Source organism: Globicephala melas, chromosome 4, assembly GCF_963455315.2.
Source record: "Globicephala melas chromosome 4, mGloMel1.2, whole genome shotgun sequence".
Lineage (NCBI taxonomy): Eukaryota > Metazoa > Chordata > Mammalia > Artiodactyla > Delphinidae > Globicephala > Globicephala melas.
This window is the reverse complement of record NC_083317.1, coordinates 65,796,931-65,823,391: the sequence shown is the minus strand read 5'-3', so window position 1 is coordinate 65,823,391 and position 26,461 is coordinate 65,796,931. Positions and strand designations below refer to the sequence as shown.

The 26,461-nt window shown below is 40.0% G+C and overlaps 2 protein-coding genes across 4 annotated transcripts in view; one reads left to right on the top strand and one right to left on the bottom strand.

Moving 5' to 3' along the window:
* Nucleotides 1–4,859: 4,859 nt before the first annotated feature.
* Nucleotides 4,860–15,832, bottom strand: LOC115853873 (transcriptional regulator ovo-like). Its single transcript, XM_030857650.2, has 4 exons — nucleotides 15,807–15,832; nucleotides 13,660–15,608; nucleotides 11,844–11,948; nucleotides 4,860–5,873 (listed from the first exon to the last, which is right to left on the bottom strand). The coding sequence occupies exons 1-2, from the start codon at nucleotides 15,830–15,832 to the stop codon at nucleotides 14,879–14,881; spliced, it is 756 nt and encodes a 251-aa protein (XP_030713510.2). The 3' UTR covers nucleotides 4,860–5,873; nucleotides 11,844–11,948; nucleotides 13,660–14,878.
* The window catches only part of GSK3B (glycogen synthase kinase 3 beta), a 200,650-nt gene continuing 188,641 nt past the window's right edge, over nucleotides 14,453–26,461 (top strand). Inside the window, exon 1 of one of the 3 annotated variants that reach the window (XM_030857599.3) lies at nucleotides 14,453–16,093. In XM_030857599.3, coding sequence (XP_030713459.1) covers nucleotides 16,006–16,093 — 88 coding nt within the window. In that variant the 5' untranslated portion in view covers nucleotides 14,453–16,005. The remainder of the gene's footprint in view (nucleotides 16,094–26,461) is intronic. The other 2 variants (XM_030857561.2, XM_030857592.3) reach the window with 2 other exon arrangements.

Here is a 26,461-nt window from a genome sequence, read left to right as displayed (position 1 = left end):
TATGACTATTTTGCTTTCAGCACAGACTTCAGCAGGTCCCTCATCATCTGCCTGGAAGGCCATCCCTAATACCCTCTCCCTTCTGGGTTATATGAAGCTCCTTTGCCATCCACTATGGCAGTTTGATATTTTTGGCAAATCATCATTTGGCTGTCAGCATAGTATGCACCCGCTCCCTAAAGCAAAGTAATCCTAATTTTGGCAGGGAACAAGTTGTTTCTTTTGGGAGCATGATGAGGCCTCTTTCATAAATTGTCATCTGAATGCCAATAGGTTATGGCCTCAACATTAAAGTTCAAGGAGAGGGATCAGTCTTTATTTTTTTAAAATTAATTAATTAATTAATTTTTGGCTGCGTTGGGTCTTCACTGCGTGGAGGCTTTCTCTAGTTGCGGTGAGCGGAGGCTACTCTTTGTTGTGGTGCGCGGGCTTCTCATTGTGGTGGCTTTTCTTGTTGCGGAACATAGGCTCTAGGCGAGCAGGCTTCAGTAGTTGTGGCACGCAGGCTCAGTAGTTGTGGCTTATGGGCTCTAGAGCGCAGGCTCAGTAGTTGCTCCGTGGCGTGTGGGATCTTCCGGACCAGGGATCGAACACATGTCCCCTGCATGGCAGGCGGATCCTTAACCACTGCGCCACCAGGGAAGTCCCAGGGATCAGTCTTTTAAATGGGCACCTGGCAGAAGTACTCAAGAGTGTCCCCAGATTCACTGGGTCCTGAGCCACTTTCTAAAAGAAAAAAAAAATCTATCAAATTGCTTGATGAAGCTTTAGCCAGTCTCTGAAATTTGCAGCTTTGGACTCATTCACTTTGGAGGTAAATTTTAGTGTGTCTTTTCCAAAATCCTATAGAGTACCAAGTTCCCTGTAAATGTATAAAACATCAACGTGGATTATCTCTAATTGTACTTTTTCCATGAAGGAGATTCCAGACTAAGCTCAATTTTCCATTGTATGACCAAGTAATGCAAATCTTAACTTAGAAGAATACCTGTCTCTGTGCCAACTCTTGGCTTCTAGAGTGATCATCATACTGACCTCAAGTTGCTCCTCCAAGACACTACTGGTATCAGAACAATTTCTGTTTTGCTTCCAAGATAAACATTAGTATCCGCATATCTTCTTAGTATACTCTTAGTTACCTGTAATCCCTGGTTTCTTCAGCTGAATTATTCTTTTGGCTATTCAGAATTGATCTGCAACCTGACCTCACCTTCATAATTCTGACTCTACATAGTTATAGAGGACTCTAATGACTTCCTAATGATAAATATAATATCATTTTGCAGTCTTTTAAAAAAATTGATATAATGGTCCACTGCTTACCCTCTCGAACCATTCTTTCTACTATTTCCATACCTTTGCAATCCTTAAAAATGAGGGAGTCAACATCTCAACTCTGTTCTCTAAATTCCACTGTTTCTTAGATGCCTCATTCATCCTACAGAGTTAGTGGATAATCCCTTGTTCTCTTGATATAGCTCCAGATTTTCTTCTAGGCACTGGCCTTGCACCTCCTGCTGCTTTCTGGGTATGGCAAATATCCTACTGAAAAATTTAAACTAAATAGGCCTATAGTGGCCAGGGGTAACTTTAGTTTTGTCAGTGTGCTGTCCCAGCCTTTCACCTTAAATTTCTTTTGTAACAGAATTCCTCTTTTTCTTGTGGGGACATTACTCTATGTGCAGGAGTGAGTATGCAAGATGGGTCTGACCAGTAGAGTATTCCATTCTCTATTCCAACTATCACCTGAACTCCAATCTATATATACACATTCTCTCATTTTCTTGGTATTTATCATATGCTACTATGGACCAATAATGAACTATTATAGCCATCTATTTATTCATTCAACAAATATTTATTGAGGCTTTTTTTGTGTGTTAGTTTCTGATATACAGCAAAATGATTCAGTTTTTTAATATATTCTTTTTCATATTCTTTTCCATTATGGTTTTTTACAGGATACTGAATATAGTTCCCTCTGCTATACAGTAGGACTGTTTGTTTATTTTCAATATATCTGTCTTATCCCTTCCTACACAGATTAGAAATTATTAAGGGTAGGGGCTTTCCTGGTGGCGTAGTGGTTAAGAATCTGCCTGCCAATGCAGGCGACACGGGTTCAAACCCTTATCCAGGAAGATCCCACATGCCGTGGAGCAACAAAGCCCGTGCGCCACAACTACTGAGCCTGTGCTCTAGAGCCCGCAAGCCACAACTACTCAGCCCATGCACCACAACTACTGAAGCCCATGCGCCCAGAGCCCATACTCTGCAACAGGAGAAGCCACCACAATGAGAAGCCCGTGCACTGCAATGAAGAGTAGTCCCCACTCGCTGCAACCAGAGAAAGCCCGCGCGCAGCAATGAAGACCCAACGCAGCCAAAAATAAACAAATTTATAAAAAAATTATTAAGGGCAGTGATCATGTCTCATATTCTTTTTTGATTCGCTCTCATTAAGAACACCACTTTGGGGCTTCCCTGGTGGCGCAGTGGTTGAGAGTCCGCCTGCCGATGCAGGGGACACGGGTTCGTGCCCCGGTCCGGGAAGATCCCACATGCCGCGGAGCGGCTGGGCCCGTGAGCCATGGCCGCTGAGCCTACGCATCCGGAGCCTGTGCTCCGCAACGGGAGAGGCCACAACAGTGAGAGGCCCGCGCACCGCAAAAAAAAAAAAAAAAAAAAAAAAAAAAAAGAACACCACTTTGCACATAATAAGTATTCAGTGTGTTCACTAGTTAAACCGTATTTCAAATGTGGTGGGACTCTATATGTACATCTTTCTTTTAAAAAAATCTCTGATTCATATGGTAGATGCCATGAATAGTGTTCTGTACTCCAACAGTATTTGTTTTCAAAGGGTCTGTTTATTTTAATGCAGTTATTAAACACCAATTACTACACCATATAAAGGGAGTAAATAGACCAATGAGAAAAAGAAGGCCCATGAAAAAAATTTTTAAAACGATGTCACATTGTAAGCTACTTTCATTTTATGAGAGACTTCTCTTGCCTGCTCAGAGCATACCTTCATGCCTTTAAAAATATATATTCCAAGAACATAGTGGAATGCCATATAACTGTGACTGCTCAGTAAATATTTACTGATCAATGTGGTAAAGTTGAGCCAGAAACCTAATTATAGTTCTCTTTGCCTCCATTTTTAATCTGTAAAATGGGAGTACTATTACCTGTTTTATCTACCTTACGAGTTTTGTCTGGTACATGTCCAATTCTATAATGTTCATTATGAGCCTATTAAGCACTATATGAAAGGTAAACCCCTGGAGTTGCCTCTTTGGCAAGATTTAGGTTCTAAAAACAGCATTTTTGGATGTATACATCCAAAATTACTCTTTAAAGGACCATAGATAATAAAGTCTGTCTTTTTATTTATTAGTTTTTCTCCCAGTATTGGAACGTACCAGTGTTTCTTTCATTGAACCAGATGAAGAATTGTATTTAACTTGTATTATGGGTCATGTTGTAAGAAAAATAAGCCCTGTATTTTGTTTATTTATTTAAAAAACATTTATTTATTTATTTGGTTGCACCGGGTCTTTGTTGTGGCAGGTGCACTCCTTAGTTGTGGCTCACCAGCTCTTAGTTGCGGCACACGGGCTCCTTAGTTGTGGCATGCAAACTCTTAGTTCCGGCATGCATGTGGGATCCAGTTTCCCGACCAGGGATTGAACCTGGGCCTCCTGCACTGGGAGCATGGAGTCTTATCCACTGCGCCACCAGGCAAGTCCCAAGCCCTGTATTTTAAAAACTATCAGCAGGCTTAGTTCCATGAAATGCTCACACTGATAAGTAGCATGTGGGGGATGGGGAGCACTGAGTGAGATTCAGCAGATTCACTTCTCACATTTCATATTCTTTATGAACTAAAAACTATAATTATGAACTTATTAGTAATGGTTTTATAATCCATATTTCGCTGGCTCCTGGCTTCCCTGCTGTTGCAGGACCTCCAGCTCCTTGCAAAGTCCCCTGCCCATAATTTCTAAGAGCCTGTGGAGAGTGTTCTACATGGACTCAAGAACAAGTCTTGTCTGTGGCCACATGGATGTCTGCTGCTGAGATTTCTGCTGTCTTTGAACACTTCTGGCACTCATCACTGAGTCAGTCCCATTAAGCCAGGTCACCACAACCTTCTACTGGACATTTTCATGATCTACAGTGTGGTTCTCAAGGAATCAAAATGCTTCTGTGTTTGCTGGAGTCTCCAATACTGCAAAATTGTATCGTATTTCCTCAGAAGTAGAAAAAACACCCAATCACTCATCTTTGGATTATATTTTGTGATGTAATAAAGATTTTAGTGCACTCCTATTTCTGGTTATGGTGCTTTCCAAGAGGAGTCCATGAGACTGCATGAGAGTATGAATCTTTAAGATAGGTAAGCATTGTCCTCTCAATCCAAGAGTTAACATTCAAAATTGGTTCAGCTGGCCTGGTACGGGCACTGACCAAGTGGAATACTGACTAGTGCATTGTAGCAGTGCAAACTGATCAAAAAGTAGCCTGGCCAACACCCTCCTTGATGGCACCCACACTTCTTGGCAGTCTTTCTGCCAAAACCCTTATGTAAATCACCCTCTTGGCAGTCTAGACCCACTAATTTGCCAGATATGCCAAGATATGTTTGAACCCCAGTGGTGGACAGAGGTTTGTCTCAAGCTGTGATTCTCTGTTAAGTATTTGAATGCACCTACTTTTTAAAATTTGATACCCAAGTTATATTGCAGCAACAATAATGGAAAAAAATTTAATGTAAGAAAAAACTTTCAGAAAACCAACAAATCAATAAATCAAATGTTTTTATTCTTGGACATTTCCTCAGAGTCCCTCTCCATATGCAAATATTTTATAAAGTTCTAATTTTAACGGTTATAATTAGGTTTCACTTTTTCAATTGTAATCATATTGCTCATTTTGCCAGCATTTACTGAGTTCCTATTATGTGCACAGCATCAACTGAGGTCAAGAGAAATGCTTTACATCTCCATGTAATTCCATTTAAGCAGGAAGAAAGATAAAAGGTAAACTATGTGTGTCTTTTGGCAACTCCTGTTGATGAATTTTTCACTTGATGGTTTCTCTGGTGCTTAGAAGTATTTCATTTTAACTCCTCTCATGCTAGATTAAAAGCTTAACCTCTACGGAATAGTTTACTTACATAGCGTTCCAGCTGACTTTGCTCTGTAAGAGATTTGTTTTGAATTCTGAAGGAGCCCATACCCTTTTGACCTTGAAAATATTAAAACATATATAGTTTATAGTTTAAACATGTATAGTTTTTAGTTTTCTCAATTTGCTGTGAGCAAACGTGTTTCCCACCATATCTGGCACAGTTCTGGGCATGCAGCAGACACATAATAAACACTTCCTAATGGAATCAGGATATTCAATATTGTGTTTTTCAAACACAAACCCAGCAACATTTATAAAACTTTCATAGAACCACAGCCAAAGCATTTAACGATAAAAATTGGAGTAACTGGATCACTTTTTTTTTTTTAATATTTATTTATTTATTTGGCTGTGCCGGTCTTAGTTGTGGCTTGCAGGATCTTTGTTGCTGCATGTGGGATCTTCATTGCGGCATGCAGACTTCTTAGTTCTGTTATGCAGACTTAGTTGCAGCATGCATGCAGGATCTAGTTCCCCGACCAGGGATTGAACCTGGGCCCCCCGCATTGGGAGTGTGGAATCTTACCCACTGGACCACCAGGGAAGTCCCAACTGGATCACTTTTGATAGGAAGACTAAATGTAAAACTGCATTCAAATTGTAAAGACATAATTCGAGAAAATAGAAGAGGACTGAAAAGAGGATGTGCTCAGCTGTCTCAGACATGTTGATTCCTCAAAAAGAAAAAAAAAATCTGTGTTAGTATTTTTCTGAGACTCTTGAATGCTCCTAAAAAGTAGTAAGAATCATTTAGGATTCTTTTTCCTGAATTATTACTTTTATCTTCAAGTAATGGGCACTATCAATACATATACAGTATAAATTATAAAAATAATGAATAATAGACACAGAAAAATATTAATGGGTTTACAACACTGAGCTATAAACCTTCCGCCAAGAATCCTTTCTGGTCTGATATATGGTACTTCCTACTACCCTCTCATCTGGATGTCATACAGGGACACACACTCCTTGGGGCTTTGTGCATTCTCTCCCATCCCCTTTCAGAATTCCATCCCACAGGGCACAGGAATGAAGTCAGAGCAATGATGCCTCTTGATGGCCACAATCCAAATGAAACTGTGGCCTGACTGAAGAAGACAGGCCGTCTCTGCATTCTGGAATTCCTTCTTGGATAATCCATGGGACTTAATTTCTCTTCAAGTGTTTCCCCCAACTCCAAGTTGAGCTGTTTAATAGCCAAGAAACAGAATGCCAATTTTCTTGTAACTTTCACATTCAGCATCAACCAGATATAAAGACCTAGAGTTTTCGGCTTCCCTGGTGGCGCAGTGGTTGAGAGTCCGCCTGCCGATGCAGGGGACATGGGTTCATGCCCCGGTCTGGGAAGATCCCACTTGCTACAGAGCAGCTGGGCCGCTGAGCCTGCGCGTCTGGAGCTTGTGCTCTGCAACGGGAGAGGCCACACAGTGAGAGGCCCGTATACCGCAAAAAAAAAAAAAAAAAAGACCTAGAGTTTTGCTGTATTCTCAGATGTGAGTCCTAGTTCCATGTGAACAAGAAAATATGACCATTTCTGATTTACTGCTGGCTAATGAGTTCTTAAAGTATTTGTTCCAACTGAGAGTTTTGCACTTTTAATTTAATACATTTAATGCACATAAAACAAGGCTGAATCACCTAGAATGTTGTAAAGTATACTTAAGTCAAAGTATTCAATCAATACATACTTATTGTTTTCAATTCATGTGGATTCACTTATTCAGTTCAATGTGGAAATATTTACACTCTTATCTAAAGAAGCCCTTTCTTAAAATTGTGAATAGAAATGGAGTAAAAGAAATAAAATTGAAACAGCTCAAAATAATCTAATCAGTTATAATGTATTAACCACATGATTATACCCTCTTTGGAGCAAAAATATGACAAGCATAAAAAACTAAAAGGATTCACCGAGTGTTTGCTTTCTTTTTAGATAGTATACTTCTTTAGATGTTAAATTAGAGTATTTATATGATCAAAGGCTTGATATGAAACTTTTAATATAACCAGAGTCTACTTCATAGTGGCAATGTTTCAAACACTGTCCCTCTTCTTTCTGGGTAGTCATCCATTATTTTCCCATTTGGGCACACCCCATTGGTTATAAGAAGCATGATGAAATATGCTGTCTTGTTACCCTGGGCACATTTTCAGCAACGGGAAAAACCACACAGTGTATGTTACCCCAGAGGCTCTCCTGCAGTGACAATGTCCTACATCTGCTACCTCCCATAATTCTCCATTGTCTACAAGATTTCTTGGTATAACATTCAAAGCTTTTTCAAATCTGGCCCCAAACTACCTTTTTTTTTTTTCGCGGTACGTGGGCCTCTTACTGTTGTGGCCTCTCTCGCTGCGGAGCACAGGCTCCGGATGCGTAGGCTCAGCGGCCATGGCTCACGGGCCCAGCCGCTCCGCGGCATGTGGGATCTTCCCGGACCGGGGCACGAACCCATGTCCCCCTGCATCGGCAGGCAGACTCTCAACCACTGCGCCACCAGGGAAGCCCCCAAACTACCTTTTAAGCTTTATCGTCCATTAGTCTCCTCTATCGGCTTTCTATTATAGCCAAACTGGTTTTCCTATAGTCAAATGAACAGACTCACACTGTCCTTAATTGCTCTGACAGCTGGATCCACCTAAGTTTACTAAGCGGGTTTGTCTGATGGGTTGGAAATGAAGTGGTAGAAAATAGTTTACTTCCACTTTCCTTTCTTCATCTCCAAATCCTACTACCCATCCTTTAAGATTCACTTTAGATTGAAGTGTCCTCCATTTACCTATTTTAAATAGGACAGCATGACCAATTCATTTGAGCATGAGTAACAAACATATTAGCAAATTATGTTCTGCCTTACAACTTATGGATTCAAATATGATCTTAAATAATTACTTATTTAGCTTTTCATGAGGTTGTTTCCCCAGAGGATAAGTTCACTAAGGGCACAGAGCCACTCAGGTGGCTCATGTACTTCTTTATATCAGGTGCCTAGCAGATGTCTTGCATATAACAAATGTTGGCTAGTTTTATTAATACAGTGTATAATTTATAATACAAAGGCTTATCAGTAGAAATGTTAGCATTGGAAAGCTTTGCTGAGAAATTTGGAGTTTTTGTTAAGAATTCCATGTAATGAGAGCCATTCTGAGGAATATGTGAATCACAGTAAAGAAAAGGGAGCCAATTCCCTTTTAAAACCCAACAAACATTGATTTATTGTAAAAATATGACATGAAAACAGTTAAAGTGAATATTTTCATCTATAATATGCCAATATATTAACAAAATTATTCTAATTTCTGTCTTCCTTTTCAATATGTTCATATTTTGCAGAATTGGAAATTGGTAATATACAATCAAGTTCTATATTTTTTAATTAGTATTAAGTTGCTATTAGTCTTTGTATTTATTCTTTTTTCTGTTTACATAATATGGACTTAGTAGAACATAAACTACACCTTTATTATCTGATACTGTTTCCCTTTCTTTTCTCTAGGCCCAGCTCTTACATGCTACATAATTTCAAACTACCTCCAGTTCTCTGATACCCTGTAACATATATTTCCGCCATTGCATAACTTCTTTTTGCCTAGAATGTTCTTCCCTTCCATCATCTAAAAAACTAATCTTTGTTTAAAACAGTGGTCTACAAGATGAATGGATAAAGATGTGGCACATATAAAAAATGGAGTATTACTTAGCCATAAAAAGAAACAAAATTGAGTTATTTGTAGTGAGGTGGATGGACCTAGAGTCTGTCATACAGAGTGAAGTAAGAAAGAAAAAAACAAATACCGTATGCTAATGCATATATATGGAATCTAAAAAAAAAAAATGGTACTGATGAACCTAGTTGCAGGGCAGGAATAAAGAGGTAGACATAGAGAATGGACTTGATGACATGGGGTGGGAGGGTGAAGCTGGGGCAAAGTGAGAGGAGCATCAACATACATATACTACCGAATGTAAAATAGTTGGCTGGTGGGAAGCAGCAGCATAGCACAGGGAGATCGGCTCAGTGCTTTGCAATGACCTAGAGCAGTGGGATAGGGAGGTTGGGAGGGAGGCTCAAGAGGGAGGGGACATGGGGAAATGTGTATGCATATGGCTGATTCACTTTGCTGTACAACAGAAACTAACACAGTATCGTGAAGCAATTATACTCCAATAAAGATCTATTAAAAAAAACCCCAAAAAACAGCAAAAAAAACAGTGGTCTACAAACTTTTTTGTTCTTACACTGTACTAGTAAAAAATTTTAATATCAACCCCCCAATATTCTGCATAGTTATAAAACATATACTCTTGAGCTAACATGATATGCATATATAAGACATATACAGGAATAAAAAAGGATAACAGGCATAATAAACAATATTTTAAAACAACATTATTTAAAGCCCAATACTTTTTAAAAAATTAATTAATTAATTTTTGGCTGCATTGGGTCTTTGTTGCTGCGCGCAGGCTTTCTCTAGTTGTGGTGAGCGGGGGCTACTCTTTGTTGCAGTGCATGGGCTTCTCATTCCTGTGGCCTCTCGTTGCGGAGCACGGGCTCTAGGTGCGTGGGCTTCAGTAGTTGTGGCGCACGGGCTTACTTGCTCTGTGGCATGTACGAATCTGCCTGGTCCACGGTTTGAACCCATGTCCCTTGCATTGGCAGGCGGATTCTTAACCACTGCGCCACCAGGGAAGTACCCCCAATACTTTTTTATTCTCACCGCTAACCCCCCGCCCCCCCAAATTATTAACTGTCCCAGATGCATAGTCTTTAAACATTTTGGTAATTGTGAAGACTTCACACTGGCATTAGCTGTATGTCATACTTAACCTTAGGGTAAATTTTGACTAAAAAATAGTGGATGGTTCATATTTCAAAAATTCCAAAAATTTCAGGCCTACTTCTTGTCAAATTTGATTAGCTCATTATTGTTTTTAACCTATTGATGTGACTGATGAAGAGTTCCTACTAAGAGTAGAATGTGAGCTTTGCCATTTTGTTTGTTCTTTTATCTACACTTTATTTGCAGGAATCATTTTCAATCTATGAGGGTCAAGTTAGTTAAAAATCAAATAATATGACTGCAAATCCATTAATTAAGCACAAGTAAAGTGTCGTATGTTGCTGAAATTTTTAAAAAGCAGGAGGGTACCGTATATTCACAATCCCTTCTAGGCTGTGGATTCATCCCCTTCCTTTAGGAAAACTGTATGGTGGACCATGTGACTCCTTCCTTTGACATAGGGACTGAGGAGGGCACCACTGTCTACCAGTATATTAACCACTGGAAAGGTAATTTCTTACGTTTTAAGATAAAAATAAGATTTAGTAGTTCTAGCATTCCAAAGGATCATCCCATACAACCTCTGGGTATATACACACAACTTTGGAGACCGGTAGTTTAAATACAACTTGGAAAATGATCTCTGGGCCACTTTTCTTCCATAGCTGCCCAGATCACATTGTGGTGTTGTCTGTTTACACGTCTCCACTCTACAAGAGCTCCCCCTAAGACTGGAGCAAGACAGTCACTTCTGAATGACTTTTATTCATCTTCACACTCCTGTATTCCTAAGACTTGGCACAGTGTCCTATAAATCAAATTGATTTAATCAAACTGAGCGATTTCACACTGCTACTTCTTTTCTTTGGTTCGTCTGCAGTCTTACCTTTGTTTTCTCTTTTTAAGTATTTTGTTTCTTATGTAAAGGTGGAAAATGAAGACAATACTGGAAATCATGAATACAGTAAGTATCATCCAAAATGCCATCAAAATGAATATTTCTAGACTCTTATGTGTGGGTGTGCAAGCACACACACATATGCAATTTTACATAAATGGGATAAACAATATTATTTTTTGATGGAGAGCAGAGTAATCTAGTATAAAGAAGCTGGATCAAATATACTCAGCTGTAGATTCCATCCCAGCTCTGCCATTTTCTAACTGTGTGGCCTTGATCAATGTACTTATTGCTCATCCCCCCTCCCCAATCTATTAACAAAAGAGTTAATAATGGCTGTCTCTGGAGGTTCAGGGAAGGACTGAACAGGCACTCAGTAAATGCAAAATCTTTTCCTTCCTCTTAATCTTCACATCGACCTTGTTATTGGAGGGTTTTCCTAGAGTTCATTACTAAACAACTCTTTTCCATCTTACAGTATCTGCAAATATCTGGAGCAGAGACCATATCTTATTAAATTTTGAAGGCCAGCACCCAACAACATTTAGGTATTTAATATACGTTGGCTAACTAAATGAGGTCCTAGGAAGAGTTTGCTAGTGAACTTCTGTTTGTACTGACTGACCCTGGGTTCATCTAAATAAACAGCATCTCATATTCTATTTGCTATCTTCATTATTAAACCTGCATATATTTTCTTCTAGTTTCAATTAAAAATGCAGCTAAGTGATTCTGAGCTATTGTGTAGTTTCCTCATTTGTAAAAACATAATAATAGTTCCATAACAGTACTTGGTAAACTTCATTAACGTAATAGTACTTCCCAAGTGCAAAGTGCTATACAAATACATGTAATTACTATAGAAGCCAGTTCATTGTGCATTTTAATTTATAACCGTTACCTTGTGGACAGGCTCACCAATCTCTTTTTTTTCCCCCTCTACTACACTACTTACCTGTTCTGTATCACCCAGCTTTCCTATATTCATCTTTTTCTAGTCCTCTGGTTGGTTACTGTGGCTCAGAATCACTGATCTTTGCAAGGGACCACCTGATGAGCCCTAAAGGAAACCAAACTATTAGAAACCAAACTAGGGGATGTATTCACAACCAGGCACACACAGTTGAAGACATAAGGCTTAGAATTTAAGATAAAGCAAGACCAGGAGAGGTGGGGACTATGTTTGAGAGAGAAGTACAAGAGATCTGAATCCTGGTTCTGCTTACTTTAGCTCTGTGGACCTTAGGTAAGTCAGTACAACTTTCAGACCTTGAGTTTCCTCATCTTTTAAGTGGAGGCTGGTAACAGTACTTACGATTATAATTTGAGATAGCATGTGTGAAGCACTTAAGAACAGTGTCTGGCACATTATAAACACTCAGGAAGCATTAACTATTAAAATTATTAAAAACTGATAAATGGTTGACAGCAGGCGGGAAGGTAGAGGAAGAATTTGAAAAGTCAGAGAAACAATCATGGAATGTTAATTTCAGTGGTTCTATATTTTCTCCTAAACTTCTCCCTCCTTATGTCCTAATTCTAGATTGAACTACTTTTATTTTTTCCTATAAAGTTTCCCCCCTCTTGGTCAGATTTTTTTTTTTTATTTTAAACAGCATCAGTTCAAAATATTTGAAGGCAGCAACAGTAAAGCTACTAATCATAACCTTAAGGTAGACTATTTTTGTACTTTATTATATACAAAAGAATAGCCATGTTTCCAATTTGTATAACCTAAACATTTGTTATTCACTTTCCCGCTGGTATAACTGGGAGTAGGGATGGGGAGTAAAGAGGAAGGCAGGATTTAGAGCTTTGCCTCACAGTGTTTTAGGGACTAGTGGCAAAGGTCTTTCATAATAGTTTGCAGGGAGAGGCAACAATCATTTGACAAAATTGCCACGCACTGAGTTTGCTTTTAACATTCTTTACCCTTCTCCATGGCATCCAGAGGCCTCATGTTCTCTCTTCATTGCAAAGAACAAGAGCTGCTACCACTCCTGGGCTATATAAAAAAACCTATGTCCAGGTTTGAGATTACAAATTGATTGCATGTTGGCCACATCTACCCTGGGATGTTTTTAATTCGACCTGTAGGGTTTGGAAATATTGGTGTAAAAATCGAGGGATTTCATACAAAAATCCTGCTTTACGGTTTCTCTTGGGGGAAAAAACCAGAATACCTCAGAACACTGGATCCACATTCTTCAGGGTAACAATCTGCTAGAGCCGAACAGCTGCTCCTTTCAGTTACAGCAGGGACACTCCAATTTGCCACGTTGCTTATCATTCCCTATTGTTTTACACCAGGCCAGTTTCACTCATTTGCTTTGCTTTTCTGGCCCCTGTAGACATCTGAGTTTGCAAACACTATCTAGACCTTTCCGTTCTCCCATCAAAGCTTACTTTGTTCTGTCCCAAGTTCCTCATCAGTTTGACAAAGCAACATCTAGTTAACCTGACCAAGTATGTGTATTTTTATATGTGCTCCCAGAGATAGTATCTTAACAGAAAGGGATGACTCTGCAGGTGGAAATTACAGACACCACGGGACTGATGGCAACTGTCCTTTCTACTTTTTCTGTAGCCATACCTCACTGTCCTCAGGCAAACCACGGGAATCTGACCACTGGCCTACGTGCGAAATCAACTTATATAGTACTTTTATAGATCACCCTAGTTCCAAAGAACCAAAAACTACAAAGGGCTATTCTGACTCCCTGTTTCCTCAGAGTCTTCGGGATATCCGACCTGACGGCACTTCCCCTCACCTGCTTTTGGGGCCCGTTCTGCGCTGGGCAGTCGCGCCCGAAGAGCGCGCGCAGCCAGCATGAGCTCATTTCTCAGGGGCGTTTCTGGAAGGCCGGGTTTGGCCTGGCGCACGAGGCGCAGTCGCCCTCACTCTTATCAATGGCCTCCGCGACTGGGCGGGGCGCGGCCGCCGAGGGGCGCTGCCTGTCTGGAAGCTTTGTTCTCAGTTTAGCGCCCGAGAACTCGCACCCAGCCGGGGAGGCGCCCTGAATCCGTCTGGCCCTTCCTGGGAAGACGCCGGCGCTCGGGACGCGCTCTCTTGGGCGGAGGGGAGCCTCGGGCGCGCAGAATTAGCCCCGCCCCGCCGAGAGCCTCCAGTGGGTGGGGAGACCCCTCAACCCTCCGTTCGCTCGAGCGCTCGGAGCCCAGCGCCGCCGACCACAGCAGTTTCACACCGGCTCGCGAAGGGCTCGCGCTCCCTATCTGCAAGTTTCCACACAAGCTGCAAGTAGCGCAGGCGAGCCCGTCTAACCATCCGCCACGACCCCAGTCGCGATTCTCCCCGCTCCAGGGACCGCCACCGGAGACCGAAGGCCAATCACACTGCAGCTAGGTCTTGCGATTGGACGGCAGCGAGAGCAGATTGGCTGCCGCTACGGGTTTCGACCTCCCTCCTTTTCCCTTTTGCCCCGACTCCGGCTCCAGAGCTTCAGGCCAATGAGAAGGCGCTTTATAGATGCCCTCCCTTCGCTCTCAACTTCTCCCCACCTCGTCGAGGGAGGGGATGTCCTGACTGGCCAGACTGTCCTCGGAAGCCCCATTCCTTCACCAATCACCGAGGGAGGTGCACTCCCAGCGGAGTTTCGGCCAATTACAAAGCGGCCACGGCGCCCAGCCGTGCGGTTTCACCAGCGACTCCGGGCTTCACCGTCCTTAACTCTTCAAGCATTTTCCTGAGGGCCGGCGACTCCGATTGGTCACTGTTGCCATTGTCGAATTTCTCCTCCAGCCAGCCACAAGACAAGGCGAACCCACCTTCTTCTCGGTCGGCTATCTTCGGCATTTTCCGTCCTTGGGCGTGAATTTCCAGCGACACTTTCTAATTGGCTCCTCAGGTCGATCGGCTTTTTCCGGGAGGATCTGCAAACAAACGACATCCGTGATTGGTTCCGCTCGGGCTTCGGCTCCCCTACCGAAGGGGGAGGACACTCGGCTCGGCCGGCGATTCCCAGACGCCTGTTACGCGGACGCGGGGGCGCTGGGCGGTGTAAGGCTGGGTGGGGGAGGAAGGAGGCGGAGGACGAGTAGGAGGGGGCAGGGGGAGTGGGGAAAAGCTAGGCGGCTGCGCAGACGGCACTCCTCACACAGAGCTGCCCCCGACCCGGGCGAATGCAGGTTTGTGCTGCCGCTGCCGCCGCCGCCGCCGCCGCCCGGGCCGAGTGACAAAGGAAGGAAGGAAGCGAGGAGGAGCCGGCCCTGCAGCCACTGACAGGGCCCGGGCTGGGGGCAAAGCGCGGACACTTCCTGAGCGGGACCGTGCAGAAGCGAGGGGCGGGAGGGCGGCCGCGCTGGTGCCTTGGACGGGGGAGGGGGCCCCGAGGGACGGAAGCGGTTGCTGGGTTCCCATGTCCCCGGCGTATGGGGAGCAGTCGAGGAGCCGCTGCCTGGGGTCTGAAGGGAGCTGCCTCCGCCACCGCCGCCGCCATGGCCGCTGGATCCAGCCGCCGAGTGCAGCTGCTCCTGGCGCAATGAGGAGGGGAGCCGCCGCCACCGCCCGCCTCTGACTGACTCGCGACTCCGCCGCCTTCCAGTTCGCCGGGCCCCTGCCGTCAGGCCGCCGGATCCCGCCGCTGTCGGAGCCGCAGCGTTTCCCGACGCATCTCCGAGCCACCCCCTCCCTCTCCCTCCCTCCTTCCCATCCCCCTTTCTTTTCAAGCGTGAGACTCGTGATCCTTCCGCCGCTTCCCTTCTTCATTGACTCGGAAAAAAAATCCCCGAGGAAAATATAATATTCAGAGTACTTATTTTCAATCAAGTATCTGCCCCCGTTTCACGTGATATATATTTTTTAGGACCTCCCAACCATTTCTCCCTTCCAAGGAAAGGGAGGGGAAAGAATTGTATTTTTTTCCCAGCTCCCGATCATCTATATGTTAAATATCCGTACTGATCTGTCTTCAAGGAGAAATACATCGCTCGCTTTTTTTTATAGCTGTACAAAAGGAGTGAAAAGCCAAGAGGACGAAGTCTTTTTCTTGTGGGAGAACTTAATGCTGCATTTATCATTAACCTAACACCCCAACATAAAACAAAAGGAAGAAGAGGAGGAAGGAAGGAAAAGAAGGTGATTCGGAAAGAGAGTGATCATGTCAGGGCGGCCCAGAACCACCTCCTTTGCGGAGAGCTGCAAGCCAGTGCAGCAGCCTTCAGCTTTTGGCAGCATGAAAGTTAGCAGTGAGTATTGATTTTATTTTACACCCCCTTTCCACCTCACCCTTTAAATAAGAGACTTTAAAATATCAGGATCTTAAAATATGAGACCTTCTGATATAACAGCCGGAGGTAATGGAAAAGGGCAAAAACCTGTCTTCAGTCAAGGATGAGGCAGCTCCCTCTTTTCTCCTCCCATATCCCCTCCCCCGGTCTTATTAACCTTGAATTGAGGGAATATGATTTTTATTTGGATGATTCGATCTGAAACTTAGTTCTTTTCATATAGTTTTCTTGCAGTTGATAGCTTTATCAAGCGGTTGAGTTTTTCCATCTTAGAATAGCGATGGAAGTGGTTACTTGCTCATCCTTTTGAATAAAGCGAAGGACAAGACTCATAAACCATTATGTGCCTTTGCAGAATGTGTCTTTTGGAATGAGGGATAGTTTAGTTAGCTCAGGTCTCAGGGGTTATCATAGTTTTGTATACTTAATAGAGGAGCTAAATGTCACTGTCTCGTAACATTTCTTTCTTGCCTATGTGACTATACAAAGTATGTGTTCATAATCTAGAGATGAACTTGCTCCGTAACCACATTACGGTTTGGAGGCAAGCTTTGATTCTTCCCTTTAGAAGGGACCGGTGGGGCTGATTGATATGCAGTAGCAGTAGTATCTCAACATGCATTGTTCTAAATTGGATAAGTGGTATAATATGTTATCTCTTAACCTTTCCATTTTGACATTACCAATCTACCACTATAGAATTAACGTTTAATCAAAAGGTAATTTGGAAGTATGTCCAAGTTTTGATTGGGGCTTGTATTGTCATGTTGCCAAATGCTAAGTTGAATGTTAATTGTCACTGACTCATCATTAAAGTTCAGTTTTAGGGTGCCATTGCACTCAGTACTTGCTAAATGATCTAGAGTTCAGGGGTTCCTTCTTAAGACTATTTAAAATACTCTTGCATTGGTTTCCTGTTGAATTTAGGTAAGACTATGGAGTTAGAAGAATATGGATTTAGACCTTTCCATCATAGGTTTTGCAGAAGGCTGTGGTCCTGCATATAATAGGGATACTTGGGCTGTGTTCAAGGTTGTTGCTAGACTGTACCGTCTTCCCTGATTTGTGCAGAAAAGTCTATGTTGAGTGTCCAAGTCTATACTAAGTGTCCAATGTTCTAATGTTCTCTATATGTGGATATGTTTATGTGGTATTTAATGACAGTTTATTTAAACATACTTACAGAATTTGACAAAAATATCTGTATTGTTTCCTTATTCCTCCAGAAAGGGGCATGATGAGGGCAAAGAAAAACTGTTTTGCTGCCTAGAAGGAGAGAATTGAACTGAGATTTTTAAAAAGTATTTGCTGTTATATGAAATTGATTATGTCCTTAAGCAACATAAAATGATCACTCTTATTTGAACTCAGAATTTCAATTTATTTTGGCTTTTGGAACTTGCCTGAAACAGGGTAGTCTAAGGTAATAACTGAATGGGAGATTATTTTTGAGAGTTAAGTTTTTTTTTGGTGACTAGCTAGTTCAGAATGCAGGGTATGTGAAGAGGGAAGCTGATGATGCATCTTTCAGGGAATGGTCAAGCTTTCTAAGCACTTCATGGGGTCATTTGAGAGGAATATTTTAAAATTCTGGGCTAATTTTCTGCTGTGATGAAGCAAATCTTATAATAGCTACTTAAGAGCCTCTTGTGGTACTGGAGTGTTAGGATGTTTTTCATCTTGGTTTAAAAACCACTTGAAATCAATTTTAGGTAATTAATGTATTAGATCTATTTCAGAGAGCAAAATAGGATAGCTTATAATATTAAATTTGGGGACTTTTCATTTAATTTCCAGGATTCTCTTTGAATCCTGTGTGGATGTTGCCTGAGGATGGAGTAACCCTTGCAAAGTGTGCAGGTTAAAATGTTGACTTTTCTGTTACCATATAGGTCAACCTAACATTTTAAAAGTTGGAGATCAGTGCTAATTATGTGTTTTTGACAACCCTAACTTTAAGGACATTTTGGAAGAAAGGGGAGTAATTAAGCGTTTGTTGGAGTGTTAGTGTTCTAAGGGACCCCTGTTCAAATGAGAGATACGTAAGAAATTATAGTCCTTGGCCTGAAAAGCTTGTCAGTTGTTGAGACAGGTTATAGGTCAAAATGTGAAAACAATATCATGATGACTGCAAGACTATAAATGCAAACAGAAGTGCTTCGTTCAGAGGGACAAGAAATGAAGGGATGAGGTAGAGGGCTGGAGAGAGAAGACTTCTGTAGAGGTGTGTTTTAAGACAGGTGTTAAAGGAGGCAGTAACTTGAATTGACAGAGAAGCATAGAGGATTCTAGATGGAAGGAATGGACAGACGCACAGAGGTGGTGATTTTTGTATTTATAAAGCAGGTTAGTAAATCTGAATGAAAGGGGCCTAAATAGGAAAATAAGAGGAGATGGAATTTGAGAAATGTGTTAACTGATGGAGGGCAAAGGGGGTCTGTAAGAGTTTGGTTGAGATTCAGGAGAGATTGGTATTTACTGTAGGTTGCTGAACGAAATATTTGAAGACGATCTGGGCAGCTGAGTTGATGGGTTAGTAGCAAAACATCAGAGCCATTTTAGGGAGTAGTAGGGTATGTCATGAAGAATGAGAATATAAAGTGTGAAAATGAGATGAAAGCACATTTGCGAGACAGCGTGAATGAAGAACTGGCAGGGCTTTGGATTGGATTGAAGGGGAATATTTGGGAAGGAGTCAGGAGTTAAAAATAAATTCTGATGTTACTGGTCTGGAAGATTTGACCACCAAGTTATATTGTTGATTGTAATGGGAAAGTTGAGAAAGTGCTGAGATGAGAGGGTAGTTGAGTTCACTTTTTAAAAATTTAATATACAATAGGTTTTCTTGAAATTCAGAGGCAGCAGTTGGTTACTGGCAATGATATTTAACTTTACAGTCTTGAACTGTTTCTAATTTTTCTGAACCCAAAACTGTCAGATTTATTTTCAGGACTAGTAAACTAAAGGTTTTTATTTATATGCATTCCATTTAAAGTCCTAAAAAAGAAAATAATTTTTTATGTAGATTCAAAAACCTCACACTTGAAACTTAGTTATAATAACCCGATGGTAATTTATTTGAAAACAATGAAAATATTTTTTGGGCTAAACCGTGACATAAAAATTTTAGATATTTTATACAGCCTTTAATTTAATCTTCGGTACTTGCTTAAAACTAGTTTTTCATAAATAATGGTTATTCTTAAGTAAACCTTGCATTTAAAATAATGGTAATATGCAGACTCCAGCAGAAATTAAAAGTTGATTTTATAACAAGTATTTTTTGCCTTTTTTTGTTGAGCTAAGTTTAAAACAGTATATTTGAATTTTTTTTTTGGCTGCGTTGGGTCTTCGTTGCTACACGTGGGCTCTCTCTAGTTGTGGTGCACGGGCTTCTCATTGCAGAGGCTTCTCTTGTTACAGAGCTCGGGCTCTAGGTGCTTGGGCTTCAGTAGTTGTGGCGTGTGGGCTCAGTAGTTGTGGCTCGTGGGCTCTAGAGCACAGGCTCAATAGTTGTGGTGCACGGGCTTAGTTGCTCCGCACCATGGCGGATCTTCCCAGACCGGGGCTCGAACCCGTGTCCCCTGCATTGGCAAGCGGATTCTTAACCACTGTGCCACCAGGGAAGTCCCTGAATTTTTTTTTTTTTTTTTTTTACTCGCTATGGTGAACCCATTTTTTTTTGTCCTCGTCCATATTCAAGTGTTATTAAATAAATGTAAACAGTTATGAAGTTCTTCTGTAGAATCACATGATATTTTACTCAAAATAGAGAAAGTGAGGGACTGTCTATGGTGACTTTTGGTTAAAATATTAGTAACAAATCTTTTTGATAAACTGTTAGTGAAAATTTAGCTAGTTGTCTAGCTAAGTCAAGTTATTTCCTCATATAAAACTTTTTTAGATCAATTTTTTTTAGTGAAGTGAATAATTAATAGTAGTTGCATATTACTGTGCAGTATTTAGTTGTATGGTGACTAAAACCAAAGAGCAGGTGGCAACTTAGAGTTTTTCTATTCCAGAGGGAATTTAATCTCTTTGTGACACAAAAATCAGGTTATTAGAATGTAACCAATTTCTAGATTATCCATTGTGGAAGAGAGCTCATGTGTGAAACTGAAAACTAGACTTTTATTTTCATTGTTTTCATTCCTTTCCCAACCAGCCCTTTCCAGAGTTGTTAAAAAAACTAGACCTTCATATAAAAATTGCATGCTCTCTTGTTACATGCACCTCTAGAATGCTAATTGTGAAATGACTTTAAGGCACAGTAGTGTACTAGGAAAAAACTTCAAGGGAACCCAGAGGTTCACAAATCAATTTATGACTGGTTGGGAATTGCATTTAGAAAATGAGGTGACATCTTCTCATTTCACTTGCATAGTTCAGCTGAAAATCAGTATATACTTGTATCCTGTGCTGTCTGCCCCTTGTTTTGGACTTAGGTTGCTGGTGTGAGATACTGTTTTGGAGAAACAGCAAGGCTGGGGAAGCAGCCTTAAGTGTCAGCAGCAGATTCTGAGACCAAGGGAGCTCTGTTTTTTTGTGTGCATTATGTGTAGAGAAGGCTGTGAAACGTGCATGTGCTGCAGTTCCATACATTTAATAACTCTCATGGGATTGTGGGACAGGGGTGGGATTGGGCAGGCTGTGGGATTGTGGTGTCTCTTGTGATGCTCCACCCTGCAATAGGAGAATGGAGGGGCAGAGCATGTGGGTGTGATGGGATTATATGCTGGTACTAACAGAACTAACCTGATTTCCCAGATATTGTTCTACTAAGAACATAATCACCATGAGTAAATGAATTTATTGGAATGTTTAGCATCATTTTCTAGCCTATTTTTGGGGGGGAGGGGTTGGAGGAGATAGTATGGAAAGGGAACCTTGCATGATTGCAAGGATAGAAGCATTTTCATGGTTCACTGGTTTTAAAGTAGAGGTTGCAATCTTTGCTTCTATCTTGGGTTGTACAAATCATCCTTGGTTATATAAATTGTCTTTGACCTTGGTTGAGTGCGATATAGAAATGTATATTTATATGAAGACCTGTGTGAATAAAACAGCAAGGAAAAACTGACAGAGTTAAAGGAGAACAATTTGTTTTCCCAAGTTTCCTACCATTAAATTGATAAAATAAAGGGATATTTATTCTATTCTATTATTGAGTTTTTATTCTAGTTTTTTTTAAAAATGAGTTAATATTTAGCACGTGATGGACATTCAGTAAATTATTTCAGTTTATGCTCATGTCTGTAATATACTTGGTCTGAAACAAGATACAAAGACACAACTTTGTAGATTTGGATTCTTAGTTTATGATCTCCTTTCTCACTTTTGCTTATGTTTTGGGGAGAAAAGTGTACTTTCAAAGCGTGTGCAAGTTGAAATTCTGTAAATGATTGAATCTTATATTTTTGTATTGAATAGTTTTCTTAGAAGCATTTTAGTGTGATCATATTGAGGCAATGATGTTTTGGTTATTTTGAAACTAATTTTGCCAAACCAGGTTTTCCTTTTGTCTCCAGGATACCATGGCCAACAATGGCATGAATATGAACCTTTAACGTGTTCCTTTATTAACATAGTTTGGAGTTGTCAATTTCTTGATTGTCCTTTCAAATCAATTTAATAATGAAAAGTAAACATTCCTGACGAACGAGGCACTATTTTCCTAGAAACTTGTATTTTTAAAATTTTAAACTTTTTTTTGGCTGCACCACGAGGCTTGTGGGATCTGAGTTCCCGGACCAGGGATTGAACTTGGGCCACGGTAGTGAAAGCCCGGAATCCTAACCACTAGGCCACTAGCAAACTCCCATAGAAACTTGTGTTTTAGATGGTGGTATAATTTAAATGAACTTACAGTCCTAGGATTTAATGAGCATGCCCTAATGCCAAAGAGATGGTAGGTAGGCAGGCAAAAATATTGGTAACATTGGTGCAAAGCAGTAACATTAATACTCCATTTTTTCATTACCATTAATTGTATCATGTTGAATTCCTTGGCTTAGGAAGCCAAAAATAAGTAGGTTGCTTTAATAGAAAGGGGGTGTGAATAATAACGTGATTGACTTGTGATATGTCTATTGAATGTTTATTAAATGCTAATAAGCAATCTGCTAAATTCTTTACATGCAACAGCTCATTTTAATCATTACAACTCTACAAAGTAGCTAATACTATTATCCCCACCTTATAGATAGGTAAATGACATTTAGAGAAGTGAAGCCACTTGTCCAAGATTACCTGACTAGAAGATTGCTCTGCTAGAATTCAAATACAGGCATTCTGATTCTAGAGCTCTTGCTCTTTATTGTATATTTTATAGAGAATGGATTGCTGTTGCCTTAACACTTGGATTCCAAGTGTTAAGCTAAAGTGCCTTTTCTTTTAGGATAGTCTTTCATTGATAATTTAGCAGTGACTGTGTAAGACTTTCATGATTGGTACCTCTTTTGAAATTAGTTTCAGGCATGCCTGTCAGCAAATATAGTATTTAATTACTTACAGTTATATTGGAAAAAATTCTCAATTCTTTTAAGATTTCAGGGAAAACTTGTTAAGACAAACATTGATGAAAATGTTAGGGCTTATGATGGCACAAAAAGAAAAATAAGTTATGGTATTTTTTTGTTTAATGTTCAGTTGGAGCACTGGTTTTTATTGAAAAGTACTGATTGATCGTAAGTAAATCTGGTGTATTTATATTTCCAGGTAATATTAGAATGTGATTCTACAAATTAGCCATTATTATTTTTTTTTTGGCGGTACGTGGGCCTCTCACTGTTGCGGCCTCTCCCGTTGCGGAGCACAGGCTCCGGACGTGCAGGCTCAGCGGCCATGGCTCACAGGCCCAGCCGCTCCGCGGCATGTGGGATTTTCCCAGACCGGTTTGTGTCCCCTGCATCGGCAGGCGGACTCTCAACCACTGCGCCACCAGGGAAGCCCCAAATTAGCCATTATTAAGGATTATTTCTCTCCATCTCTTCCTATAGGTTGTGAAGTATTTTAAGTGTTCTACTCTTTATTTTAATATTTGACAGCAAACTTCATGAAATTTTATTATATGTACACAACCAATTAGTCAAGTATCTGTCGGACACTTGTTATGTCTGGAACTGTGAGCCTTCAGGTTGTTGTACTTGTTGTTAAAGAATAACAGCTATGCATCAATGTGCAGTTGGGTTATTTGGAACATCACCTTTTTGGAATTCGTTGGTATTTGACAATCAGGAAGTGAACCAAAAATCCCCACACAAATGGTGCATACTCTTTCCTCATAGGTTATTTTTTGGCTTTTATTTAGAGTTCTTTTTTTATTCTTTAACACATAGCTCTAAGTCATTCAATTGTCTTTTTTTTTTTTAAAACTGCGAATTAGAAGGGACTGAATTACACTGATATTAAGCATTACACCTTCTAAAAAGTATAGACAGTTCAGGAAAACAAGCATATTGCGATTACTTGGTGTAGCCTCACACAACCCCAGGGGAAATCACTCTGATAATTGTTCAAAATTTTGGTCTAGGGAAGGTTAAATTATACTAACTTCACTCTCTCAAAAGGACAGGAGTCAGGAAGGTCTCTTCTGGGTAGCTGGGATTCTCAACTTCTCACTGCATGAAACAGTCTCTAATTTCTTGGTTACCTGAAGTGATGAGGAAGAGAACTGGGTCATCTCTGTCTGGTTGACCAATTCCAGTTGGCTTTCAGTGATAACGGATGAAGGTACTAAAGTCTTCAGTATGCTAGCCCAGAGTATCGTTTCCAACTCTTTCTTCCATTGCCCATCTATGTATATTACTCAGCAACAGCATTTTATCTGATTTAAGATTTGTTGTCTTATTTTTTCTTCTGTGGTATATATGGAGTTGCTGTTTGGATTTTGACATGCCCATACCTTTGTGGAATGCTTAGAAGGCACTGCATGGAGTCATTTAAGCTTTCTTATGAATTATGATTAGCTGTTAGAGAGTCACTTTACCAAATACACTTATGGCCTCTATAATGAGAATTGAAAAGGTGGGTATCTTAATTGTTGACCTGAAGAAAAAGGACAACCATGACAACGTACTTTTTTTTCTCTTTTGGAGGTCTAAGAAATTTTTAGAGGCTTAATTGACTAATATAAGTGAGAAGATGTTTCAGATTTCTTTCTAAGGAAGGCTAACCTATCTTTTAAAAATGTGACTCCCTCTACTTCCCCTTATTCCGTAAAATCAGTTAATTCTTTTAAATTGATTAACCACTTTCTTCATGATCTGTGTGGAAGTTATTGAGTTGAATCGAGCTGCTAATCCTAGACTTTTGAATTCATAAAGGCAGCACCTGGAGAATTGGAGTGCTGGAGTTATGCCTGGCATCAGACTGACGGTATTGTAGGTGCATTTGCTGTCTTACTGGAATTTCAGAGCTTTCGCACTTCACACATTATTTAAACTCTGAAGGGAAGAGGGAAGCTTTGAGTTGGTAGGGTTTCAATAATAATAATAAATTGTATGTATATATGTGTATCATATTTACGTAATGTATAGTAATAATCGCAATAATAATATAAATTGGATGCTGTATGATAGACAATTCCATGTTTGTCTTATTTACATATTTTGCTTTTAAAAATGGAATTTATTCACATGATTCAAAATTTAAAAGTATTCAGTGATGTCTTCCTCCTCCTCCTGCTCTGTAACTACCAGTCCTCTTTCCTGGAGACAGTCAGCATTCCAATTTCTTAAGTATCCTTCCATAGATATTCTGAATCTTTACAGGTTATTTCTGCTATGAAATAACATTTTGTGTATGCAGACCTAAATTAACACTGGCTTTAGCATAAGAGTGTTAGAATTAAAACAAAATTTAAATCAGTTATTCTAGAAAATTGCTATTGTTTTTCATCCTAGTAGATTACTAAACCCTTATTTTTAGAATATGAGTTGGATGGGGAGTAAATACGAAGTAAATACGAAGATGAGAGAGTGCTTCTCTTGGTAATAAGAGGTAAAATGATAACAGGCATAACCGATGAACGCTTAGTGGCGCATTTAAAATATTTGCCACTCTGTGTATTTGAGAAATGATCTATAAGGTCAAGTAGATATTATGTGTGTTCTTGCTGGAAATAGCTGTTTATTTCATTGTAAAGAAAAAGATAAAAGATAATTGATATTTTCCTTTAACTTTGCATTTTTTGAACATCTTAGATGAGAAAACCTGTTCTCTTGAGAGATCAGAGGCGCAGAGTGCGTCAATGTCAATGAAGCCTGTGCCTTTTACCTCTTTAAGAGCGCATGGTTTCATTCTGCTCCTAAACCAGCATTCCTTAGTCTTAAAAAATTAAAAAAAAATTTTTTTATTAAGTAATACACTCTATCGTATGATTTAAAGAAATCAAATAGTGCAGAAAGTCTTAATATCGAAGCATAACTCCTCTCCCTCATTTCTGTTTCTCAGAGGCAACCTTAACTATGACAGCTATTTCCTCTAGTAGTTTTATTATAATTTTAATTAGTGTACTATTTGTCTATGTCTTTAAATTATTTTTAGATATTATTTATTGTTATCACCATCTCCCTTTTACTATCTTACTAATGCAATTATACCACCATTTTTAGTTAAATAATTATTTATTTAAATTATTATTCAAATGATCAGTACTCAATATCTAGACATTAAGGTGAATAGTGTACAATAGTGTACAATTTCCTTTTAAAAACTGCATTATTGAGATATAATTCACATACCATAAAATTCATTAATTTAAGGTGTACAGTTCAGTGGTTTCCAGTACTCACAGAGTGATGCAACCATCACCACAATCTAATTTTAGAACATTTTTAATCACCCCAAAAAGAAACCCTGTATCCATTAGTAGTCATTCCTCATATTTCCCTTCCTTCCAGCTCCAGGCAACCACTAATCTACTCTCTGTCTCTGTGGATTTGCCTATGCTTGACATTTCATATAAATGGAATCATAAAATATGTGGCCTTTTGTGACTAGCTTCTTTTACTTCATATAATGTCTTCTAGGTTCATCCATGTTGTAGCATTTATCAGTACTTCATTACTTTTTATTGCTGAATAATATTCCATTGTATGGAAATGCCACCATTTGTTTACCCGTTCATCAGTCAGTGGACATTTGGATAGTTTCTACTTTTTGGCTATTATGAATTACGCTGATATGAACATTTGCGAACAAGTTTTTGTGTGGACATATATTTTCAGATCTTTTGGGTATATACTTAGGAGTGGAATTGCTAGGTCATATGGTAACTGTTTAATATTTTAAAGAATTACCAAACTGTTTCTGAAGTGGCGATCA

Coding starts and splice junctions, on each gene's coding strand:
- LOC115853873 (XM_030857650.2), bottom strand. CDS start 15,832: ATGTATTTCTCCTTGAAGACAGATCA. Junction 15,609..15,806: donor TTCTCCTTGAAGACAGATCA/GTACGGATATTT, acceptor GAGTCAATGAAG/AAGGGAAGCGGCGGAAGGAT.